The sequence below is a fragment of the Mugil cephalus genome, chromosome 19 (genome assembly GCF_022458985.1).
Source record: "Mugil cephalus isolate CIBA_MC_2020 chromosome 19, CIBA_Mcephalus_1.1, whole genome shotgun sequence".
Lineage (NCBI taxonomy): Eukaryota > Metazoa > Chordata > Actinopteri > Mugiliformes > Mugilidae > Mugil > Mugil cephalus.
In genome coordinates, this window is record NC_061788.1 from 21,734,730 (window position 1) to 21,745,863 (window position 11,134).

The 11,134-nt window shown below is 38.8% G+C and overlaps 1 protein-coding gene across 1 annotated transcript in view; it reads left to right on the forward strand.

Moving 5' to 3' along the window:
* Positions 1 to 9,334, forward strand: part of megf10 (multiple EGF-like-domains 10) — a 47,120-nt gene extending 37,786 nt beyond the window's left edge. The window contains exons 15-25 of the mRNA XM_047570599.1: positions 7 to 141; positions 487 to 615; positions 734 to 862; positions 1,602 to 1,730; positions 1,822 to 1,950; positions 2,116 to 2,343; positions 3,479 to 3,594; positions 3,690 to 3,813; positions 4,835 to 4,879; positions 4,963 to 5,172; positions 6,338 to 9,334. Of these exons, the coding sequence (XP_047426555.1) occupies positions 7 to 141; positions 487 to 615; positions 734 to 862; positions 1,602 to 1,730; positions 1,822 to 1,950; positions 2,116 to 2,343; positions 3,479 to 3,594; positions 3,690 to 3,813; positions 4,835 to 4,879; positions 4,963 to 5,172; positions 6,338 to 6,504 (1,541 nt within the window). The 3' untranslated portion in view covers positions 6,505 to 9,334. The remainder of the gene's footprint in view (positions 1 to 6; positions 142 to 486; positions 616 to 733; positions 863 to 1,601; positions 1,731 to 1,821; positions 1,951 to 2,115; positions 2,344 to 3,478; positions 3,595 to 3,689; positions 3,814 to 4,834; positions 4,880 to 4,962; positions 5,173 to 6,337) is intronic.
* Positions 9,335 to 11,134: the final 1,800 nt, after the last annotated feature.

Consider the following 11,134-nt stretch of genomic DNA (forward strand, 5'->3'; position numbering starts at 1 on the left):
CTGCAGTCTGCTCCCCTGGTTACTTTGGCCATCGCTGCAGTCAGACCTGTCCACAGTGCGTCCACAGTAACGGACCGTGTCACCACGTGACAGGACAGTGTGACTGTCTGCCTGGCTTCAAGGGAGCTCTGTGTAACGAGGGTGAGTGTCACACCACAACACACACAGCCATGTAGCCATGTAGCGTACTGTTTCTACTGGGATATGGGAGTAGCTTCAGGGTTCATCTGATGAGGGTGACCTCACCTGAGAGTGATCTGAGTTTTCTTCTGCAAATGATCAAAGCCTAAAGACAAATAATGTGTACACATTTCACCGCAGGGGTCTGCTCAACAGGGCCCAGTGGCATAACACAGTCACAGTGAACCTAATCATGAACCTAATCAGCAATTCATACCCCAGGGTGCCAAAAAACAGTCCGGATTTCATGAAGTTATAGAACTGAATTGAGAAACATGGAGAATTAACACATGTGCGTTTGTGCAGTGTGTCCCAGTGGTCGCTTTGGAAAGAATTGTGCCTGGAGCTGCAGCTGCACCAACAATGGCACCTGTAACCCCATTGATGGCTCCTGTCAGTGTTATCCAGGGTGGATCGGCAGCGACTGCTCCCAGCGTGGGTTCTCTCAGTAAAATAATAAATAAGATACATGGCAGTCCTTATGTACTTGTTCCTTCAAGAGATTATTCACACTGTAGTGAAACGTTCTTGCATTGTTATTGTGCTGCTGCAGCATGCCCGCCTGGTCAGTGGGGACCCAACTGCATCCATACGTGTAACTGTCACAACGGAGCGTACTGCAGCGCTTATGATGGAGAGTGCAAGTGCACCCCAGGATGGACCGGCCTCTACTGCACACAACGTCAGTTACTCACACACACACACACACATAGACAAATGTCCACACCATCAGTGTTTCAGATACACATACAACTATGTTAAACTTCCAAATTTTAGCTGGAATTTGGAATCTAGAACCAACAGACATCTGGAGACACAGCGATGTATCTGCTGTGATGCTGTACCATAATGTTTGACAGAACAGATGATAATTTTGTGTCAAAGGTTTCTTTCAGGATTTGGTTCCCACACATTCTTCTTTCCATCATTTTGACAGAGGATGTGATTTGTTTTATCAGCCAATAGGTCACAGCTGCAGAACTTTTTGGAAGTTTTTTGTGAAGCAAGCCTTTCTGTTTTTAATTCTTATCCGCTCTTTGTGAGCTTTGTGCGAGCTCTTTTGTGTGCAAGCTAATCATTAAAAGAACACAAAGCAGTCCAAGAAACATTTAGCAGCCAGGAGTCTCATTGCTTCATTATTAGCATAAATCTGCTCAAATTAAAGCTGAGCTTTGACACTTTCATGTAGCTTCAATTGCTTTATTCCAAACTTGCTGAAGCACAGAGTTTCAAGAACAAAGGAGATGCAAAACTATTCAAATACATTACTCAACATCTGGACTTTCATGGAGAAATTATTTACAGCAAACAAACTTGATTGTTACACAGCATTGGTCGTTTATTTCAGAAATAGAGCTCAGAAATAGCATCATATGGTACTTATAAAAGTATAGCATATGATGGGGATGACTACCTTGCAGGCTGCCCCTTGGGTTTCTATGGGAAGGACTGTTCTCAGATCTGCCAGTGTAGGAATGGAGCCGACTGTGACCACATCTCTGGACAGTGCACGTGTCGCACTGGTTTCATGGGGCAACACTGTGAACAAAGTACGTTACACTCTCTTACTGTTCTCACAAAGGTGACTAGAGTTCAACTGATACAGCTGAACTCTGCCTAAACTGAATTTGTCCCTTCCAGAGTGTACCCCTGGTTCGTATGGCTATGGCTGCCGTCAGGTTTGTGACTGCATGAATAACTCCACCTGTGATCACATGACTGGCACATGTTACTGCAACCCAGGATGGAAGGGGGCTCGATGTGACCAAGGTGAGAACACACCTCAATGAAATTGAATCAATGGATGTGAAAACACAATGTTTTGACTCCACTGACTTATGTGTCCTTCTAAAACATCTTAAAAATGTTAAATTGATCAAACAGACTCAAAGACCATGTTCTGGTCGTACATTTCCTCAATCTACCTGTCTGCAGCTGGTGTTGTGGTGGTGGGCAGCCTTAACAGCTTGACCAGTGCAGCCATGCACGTGGACACCTACCAGATTGGAGCCATCGCAGGAATTATCGTCCTGGTGCTGCTGGTGCTTTTCCTTCTGCTCCTTTTCATCATCTACAGGAAGAAACAAAAGGGCAAAGAGCCCACCATGCCGGCCGTGACCTACACTCCTGCTATGAGGGTCACTGCTGATTACACCATGGCAGGTACAGTACATTACAGGGTGTCTTGTTTCAAATCTAAAACAAAGTTAAAACATAAGACTCATTTAAGCTTTCTTGAGGACGTTCAGCTCTGAATCACAGACCTTAGTCATCAGGGTTTCAGGTGTGCCCAAATCCCCACCAGTCTTCTTGGACTGCAGAAGCTACTTGAATGAGTGACACAAACTCAAACAAGTCCAGTTTTAGCTTTGTTTTTGGATATGTCATGACCTGGATGATTGAGAACCTTCAAAGACATACCACCTGTTTTGAGAAAGTGCAATATTAACATCTGAAATGTAGTGGAGTGGAAGTAGCTTGAAATGGAATAACTCAGAGTATTTGAGAAAATGTACTGCACTATTAACTGGACTAGACTAATATCACACTGTTATTTGCATGTACACATTAGCTTTTATTGTGTTATTAATCCAACAGAAATTAAAACATTAGAACAACTAAAGCAACAAGAGTCCACTGTAATGCACATTGAAATACTTGTTTTGTCTGAATTGCTTACATACAATGCAAAGCTTTAAAATTGGGTTATATCCTTGCCTTGATCTATACCCCATCAAACTTTTTCTCGTGTAAAATTGGCTTGTTTTTTCTACCATCATGCAACATGAATTGTGGGACATTTAAATACAGTCTGTTCAGTTTGACACTAGTAGCTAGACTTGTTGGCTCAGGTTTCCAATATGTCCAATTGCATTTGTTTCAGCTGGTGGGACATACTATGACCTAGATGACTGAGAGCTTTCACAGACACACATTTACACAATTTGCACAAATATCTCATTTTGCTTTATTGAGTGGAGATTGATGTGAAAATGCCACGTTTGGACTCGTAATTATTATTTTAATTAGTAACAGTGAGTACTGACAGTGCATCCAAGGAAAAAGATGCACATCCCACACTTAGCATGAAAAGGGGGACTTTTATAAATAGAGTACATGTACTGGAAATTCACTAAAACTCATATCATTCATTGTTTAGTTTTGTAGTGTATCCTATTGCAATCTTGATCTCTATGATATCACAGATTAAGATTTGGGATCTTATTCTAACAGAACTGATAAAACGACTCATTCAGTGCATCTTGTTTACATGTCTTGTCACCATGTCATTCATCAGATGCTCACTCACCAGCATGTGAGACCCACCCTACAAACTACTTCTCCAACCCCAGTTACCATACTCTGACCCAGTGCGTCAGCCCCCCACATGTTAACAACGGTCCATACGGAAAGGTATGGGAAATAGAGGAGCATATTATCATTTTACTGTAGATTGTCAGTTGACCATAACTGTAACGACATTTTTTGTGATCCCACCTTATTTTTAGGCCAAGAACAATCAACTATTTGTTAACATGAAGAATGTGGATCAGAGAAAACGGGCGCCTCTTGTTAATCATACTGGCACATTGCCAGCAGACTGGAAACAAGATGACTGCTTCAATGAACTGGGTAAGTTGCAGCATACAAAAAAATAATGAGAAGCCTCTCTTTGACCACTTTTGGTCATACTTTTCAAGAAGACAGGTTTTAGTTAATTTACTCCATGGGATTTTCTTTATCACATAGGCATGTTATTGACTGTATGTGGTTTTCATACATTCTGGGTCCTATTCTGTTTTTAAACATGACTCCCCTGAGGGAATGTATAAAGACAATCACTTGTGTTAAATTCCACTGTATGCAGATGATAGACAACTGTGTGTCTGTGTAAAGTTTAAAAATAAGTGACAGAGAAACATTTCCATTCATACCATTATATGAGTGAAAGCAAAAATAAATAACAAGGGGGGATATAATGCGGGCTGCAGTGTTCTGGACCAGTTGTAGTTTGTGAAGTACGTCTTTGCACTTAAACAAAGGGGGAAAATGGAGTTGTCGTTACTTACAGGTTGTTATGCTATTACGTTAGTGGTGTGGACTACTTGAGATAAAATTTGGCTATATGTTGCCCCTGAACTAAAATGAATATGATTCTCCTTCTGTTTAAACAAACAGATTTACAGATGTACATCATGCATGTACCACATATTGTAACCCTGACCCTAACATAAGCAGGACTCTTTTGAATTTGTTTGACTAAGATGTTTTTACTGACTCATAAGCAAATATCCTACATAGTTCATAGATGTAACTCTCTCTCTCTCTCTCTCTCTCTCTCTCTCTCTCTCTCTATATATATATATATATATATAGAGATATATATATAGATATATATATAGATATATAGATATATATTACTGATGTTTTCCGATTGGGTGATTGCTTTCGTCTCATCTGTTCATAGATTACTAATCTAAGTCTATGTGTGGCAAGTTTTATCATCATTTTTCGGCGTGATATATGTCATTTGTGGCGTGAGAGCGTGTGAACTTATTGAAATGTGTGTGTCTCATGCTCAGTATGTGAGACTTGAGAGCCCTGAACATAAGATTAGTCAACAGCCCTTAATCCCATTGCTTCTTCATGCTAGGAGCCTATGGAGTTGACAGGAGATACATGGGGAAATCTTTAAGAGGTAGGTCTTGCACATCAAAGCTGGAAAACTCAGTTTAATGCTGTTATTCAAATCTCACTGGATCCTTTGTCCATGTTATTCAGATCTCGTGAAGGGCACACCCTATCATGCCAGCTCCTGTTCCCTCAACAGCTCTGAAAACCCATATGCCACAATAAAGGACCCTCCCATGCTGACAGCCAAAAACACAGAATGTGGCTATGTGGAAATGAAATCACCGGCCAGAAGGGATTCACCATATGCTGAGATTAGCAACAGCAGCCCGACCAATAACCGGAATGTCTATGAAGCTGGTGAGGAGCTTAGTCTTATATTTGTTTGCTGTCACCAAAACTGATTTATTAAAGCGTATTTTTCAGTTTGATTAACAACATTCTGCATTGCTATGTGGGTCAGTGATGTGCAGTTAGATGTAAAGTGGATATGCTTTTAAAAGTAAAGCCATGAATAGCTTCTGTTTTTCAGACTTACTTTATAAAAAGAGGAGGGGAGTGGAATAGTCTGTCTTCTACTTGATTTAAATTCTTGCTATGTCTTGCTATCCATTCGCTTGTTTGCTACTACTACATAGCATGCTATGCCTCTTATATTCATGCATTACACCTACTAGCCTAATAGCTTAATATTAGAAATGCTACCTATATATATATGATCAGTCATGATCATGTAACATACACTACCAGTCAAACGTTTGGACACACCTTCTCATTGAATTCAATGACAAAGTGTAAGTTTAAATACTAAATCTTGGTTGTATCTTGTTTAGCTGCTGAATGTGTGTTTTATTCATATATATTTATGACTGCTCAAAGTTTTTTCCCCATAGACTGAATAAAGATGGATGGTGGAATAGCTTGTCAAAAGTGAAGTCAAAGCAAGTAGAGCTTCCCCTTGTGTCTGACTACTGTATAGGTCATAAGCTGCATCTCCTTCAGGTTAATGGATGGGACTTGAGCTAAACTAAAACACTAAAATAAACATCAAATCATTTCTTTTCTTTTTTTTCAATGTTAGGTATAAGTACAATGTATAATCCAACATTTCTTTTTAAATTCCTTTTTAACTGCTGGAGTAGGGCAGAGTGTAGTATTAAACAAATGAAAGTGTGAGTAAGTCTGGTAGAAGGTGGTTCCACTCTTGGACTGTACTGTGCATACAAAACTCACACTGATCATATCCTCAGAAAACATCCGTCGGTTTGGCCAATGCAAGGGTGTGGGAACGCATTGTCCATATTTATACACAGTCTGTTTTTTTCCTCTTAAAAGGGACTTTGTTCTTTTCACAGTCACCTTAGTGCTTGCGCTGGGGCTTTCAGGCTGATGGATATGTAAAGCATCTTGATATAGAAATAACATTGACAGTATGTTTACAGTATGTCAGAGTGTTCCCTTCAATGTACTGCCTTAAATGCTATTCCTTCTGTAAATACCTTCTAATTTGTTTTTTTGATTTCAGAGCCAACTGTAAGCACGATCCAGACCAATGAAGACGGCTGCAGCCATGTGCAGTTTCGCCAAGATCCATATGATCTACCGAAAAACAGTCATATCCCCTGTCACTATGACCTCTTGCCAGCCAGAGAGAGTCCTTCTTCAGAGCTCAAGGAGCTGGAAGTTGAATGATGGGATAGAGACTCAGCACTGGATGTTCACAAAATAGCATACTTTACTGTGTACCCACAGCATATTTTCAACTGTTCTTTTTTTTCTTTTTCTTTTTTTTTTTTTATCTTTGATACTATCGTTGTAAGTATATACTATGATTTAAAGTGGGTTTACAGGTTTACAGGTTAGTTTTGCGGCTGTTATTTTTTTTTAACAGTTGCTGTAACTATGATAAAGTCTTTGTAGATCATTCCACAAGTCTGAAAGATGGTGTATGCTTTGAACAAAGTACTTCGTATGATGTGTTGCTGTTAAAGCCAGTGTCGACTTGTTCGAAATGGCCACTCTCAACAGTGACCTTGCAGGTTTGCAGTGTTCTCTCTCCAAGAATTCAGTAGGCTTTCGCATTTTTCTGCCATTGCCACAGGAGTTTGATATGAGCATGATATGCGTTAGGATTCGATCTACACAATATTTGGTGTTTGCACATAGTAATAACATCAAATGTAGTCATGAGTGTTGGACTAGTATTTAAGTTAACCAAAGGTATAAGTGCCATTTAAAGCCTTGTCCATGAAACTCCTTCTGGTCCTACCAATATTCACTAGTTCTGTTTAGTGAATCAACACATCTGTCAGATAAAAGACAGTAATGTTTTTCGTACAAGAACAATTCATTTTTGTATATCATAATATCAGTCATATACAGTATATTACTAAGTGATCATGAGTGGTCACTACGCTGTGGCACCTGTTGCCATTTACGTGAGCTCTTCTTAGTGGATCTACATCCATATAGTTAAACTTCACAAAAGCAACTCAGTCAATCAACTTTTGCATTGTACAGATGATAGCCTAGATTCTTGTTGCCATATCATGGTAATACAGATGGTTTTCTTAACAACATTGTTGAGTTAAAACCCTGAAGAAGTAGACAACGATCTACATTATTTAGGCAAATTTGCATGTCTGCTGCTGCGCCATGTCAAAAAGCAGCACGCTGGCTAAACTCAGTCCTTGACTGGACCACTCACTAACAATGTGGCTATACTATATGTAGCGCTAGCATTCGCAACCCAGATAAATGATAGTAGAAGGTGTGTACATGGATGAGACTCATTTCCCCTCTGACTTTCTGCTGCCTCAACCTGTGTGTCAGACCTGTGTGTTGCTTGAAAAACAATTATGCATGGAGCCCATACAGTGACACAACAAGAAAATCCAGAGGGGCCATGGCAGACATGCTAACCCTTCAGTTTAGTTAACTGGTTAGCGGATGCTTTCTCCCTCTGCCTTATGTCCCAATTTTCAAGCACTTGTCCCAGCCTCCCAGTACAGATCTATTACTTTAATATTGCTTTTAAAAATGCATTTGATTTAGTATTTTGTCAAATTATTGGCAAAATTACACAATTTAGATTCAAGACCTCTTAATCATCCTATATATGAAATGTTGTTAAATTTAAGAAAAACACACATCATACCATCCTGTTCTTCAAATGATGACATTCTGAAAATAAGTTAAATGTATTCTGTTTTTTTGTTTTTGTTCTTTGGTCGGTTGGTGTAAAATGTAATGCATAAAGTGAGTGTGTGGATGGAAGCTGAGGATGCAGGATGCGACAAGGTTTGTATATTAAGATATGTCATTTTATGTTTTGTTTCTTGAGTGGGTAATTTATAGTGTACACTCATATTATAAATTTCCCCTATGTCTCCAGCTCTCTTTGTTGTATGCAGTGACATGTTGGTTTGTCCAACGAAAAGTCTCCACTTTCCTTCTCGTTTGTGTATTGGTTGTCCTACACCTGCACTACACGGTGATTGTGTTAGCTTGCTTGGCCGTTCCCAATTGACAGGACTGCTGGCAATTCCTGAAAGTACTTGGAATTTGCCGAGCCAAAAATTGAATTGCAGCAATTTAGATTGATAGGACACTTTATGTTTTGCTGTGATGACACGTTGTGACCTCATTCCATCGTTAGGATCCATGGCCGCTAGAATTTCCACCAGTGGCCAGAATATTTGCTAAGAAGTCAGGTTTGCTAAGAGTTTCACAACATCATTGTATCTTCATCTTGTCTCACTTCAATGAGCATCCTCATATTACCAAAGTAACCCAGTCATTTGTACAATTGTAGCAAGTCAATAAGTTAGTTGATAGTCTCTATAAGAGTGCAATTTAATGGGCTCAGCATATCTGACGAGATGAAAGCTTAAGCTGGACTTTGGCTTTTGGAAAGAATCTAACAAAAAGAGATCACATTACTAATGTGTTATAAATAATGTCATATCTCACTAAACATTGTTTTGTTTTTACGTTTCCTGTATTCTGAATGGTCCAAATAGCAAACGGTTTTATTATTCTGAGCCTGTTTGTAAAAAATGTACATAGTCTGATTAGTTCTGATGTAATATTTAACATCGCCAAGTGTCTTATGTTCTAAATTGAAAAAAGGAACAGATGTGGCATTTGGATTCAAACTGATGGATTGTAACAACTCACGACCCTTCATCTACGGATGCTGCAGTTCTTTTGTCGATGTTTCCCCATGTAAACCGCCAGATTACTAGTACTGTGTATTTAAGTGATCTCTGCTCTGAACTGAATGCTTGAGATTTTCTCAAGATTAACATGCCAAACTCATCTTTTTCTTAATTGATATTTCTATCCTCTAGTTTGAATTTACACATTTACACACAAACCACCACTGCACAGTTCTTATCCAAGAAGGTGATTTACACAATATCACCATGGGACGCTGTTGTGCTTTCAGGGGGTTTGTTTTTCATTGTAGAGTTTTTGTGCAAATGCTTTTGAATAAAATGACAAGACAGATGGACCTTCAGTGGTATTTGTCTTTTTTTCTATACGGGAGATTGTTGACATTTTGCTTTGCTAAACAGACACTGTTTAGTTCTAAATATAATTTAATTATGGTCATTTTCAAAATTCTGTGTTTCAGTTATACTGTTATACTGCTGATTTTACAAGAAAGGTGACGGACAATATGAGAAGCCAGTATATCCATTGCACAGTGATCATTGTCGCTATTCTGACGTGGACAGTGGAACCCCACAAAGTGCATTTAGTCTTTTCCAGTGGACTGAAAATAAGAATATCTCTGATTTCAGCCTCATAGACTTTGATTTTGACGTCACCTTGTGCTAGCAAGCACAGGGACGTTTGCTAGCAACATGTTATGCTAGCAAACATGACTTGTGTGTTACACCCTTAAATTTAGTTTAAGATACTAATATGCTTTTTATATCAACTCATAAGTTATGTGAAACTTGCCCAGGAGCACTGTTAAAGTACTTTGGAGAGACAGAATCAGCCCAGTGTCAGTCCATCCTCAGGCTCAACTGTAGGTAATGCATCAGAACAATTACACCCAGGGAAATTGATTTAGTCAAAGTACCTCATTAATATGTGTGTATGTGTACATTTTTCATCGTAGGTCCATCTCCATCCTCTACAGAGCTCTGCCTTGAACTGTCTCTTGTAGCGTACACTGTACGCCTCCACTCTCCCTGTGACTGTTGTATCTGCAGAGCAGAGCTTTTCCAAGCTCAAATTAATGAAGAACTACTTGAGACCTTCCATGGCACAAGAAAGACTGAGTACACTGGCAGTGATTAGTATTAATGATGTCATAAATGACTTTGCCTCCAGGAAGCAAAGATTTTAAGGAGTGGGTGGAGTGTTGAGGAAGAGTAACATTAAAAAAAAACTCAAATGTGTAGATTAAGGTAGTTTAGTTTTTTTTTTAACTAAAGCTTTTGCTCATAGTTCCATACATTTACACAGTTTTAAGACTAATTACTCAACTTTATATTATTTTTTTAAACCATGTTCAAACCACTCAATTACCGTTATTGCACTATAAATTATTTCTGCACATTGCTGTTGCAGTTTTTTGAAACCAAATATAATGAACCAAAAATTATGTTTGTATATTTTAACTGATATAGAGTAGTTTTGACTGTGCTTACTGTCGAGTTGCAACAAAAATAAACTTCATTACACCTGAAATGTGAAATGTCAGCATTTAACACATACATGTGTAAAAACATGTCAGAGTGACAGGCACTGGAGGAATATATGCTTTTCCTGTGTAAGTTAATAATAAGTTCAACTTCGACCTCAATTGTTTGTAGTTTTCATGTTGGGGGGGTATATTCTGGAATATTGTGTGTAGTTGATTTGTATATTGATTACTGTGCGCATGAGCCGTGCAATGTGTATTTTATTGTTGTCATGTTATTGTTTTGATCTTGAGTATGTGATATAGTGCGAACTTGACCACATGGTATCATTGATGTGATGAGCATCTTTGGCATAGTGGAGTGGTGGTTACCATTGATACCTCCCACTGAGAAGATCTGGGTTCAAGTCCTACTTGGGTCTTTCTGGGTGAAGTTTCTATGTTGTGTTGGTTTTTGCTGGCCACCTTGTTTTTGTTGTGAGAGTATTGATTAAGGTACTTCTGGATTGCATTGCAAGATTTTCCTTTGCTACTGGTCCTCTTATGGATTTTTGCATATTAGGTCCATTTTTTCTGTATTATATAAATTGTATCTATATTATTCTGTGCCTGTGAGTCCACCTTCCAACTTTAGTATTTTTAGTATTTAATTGTATTTGT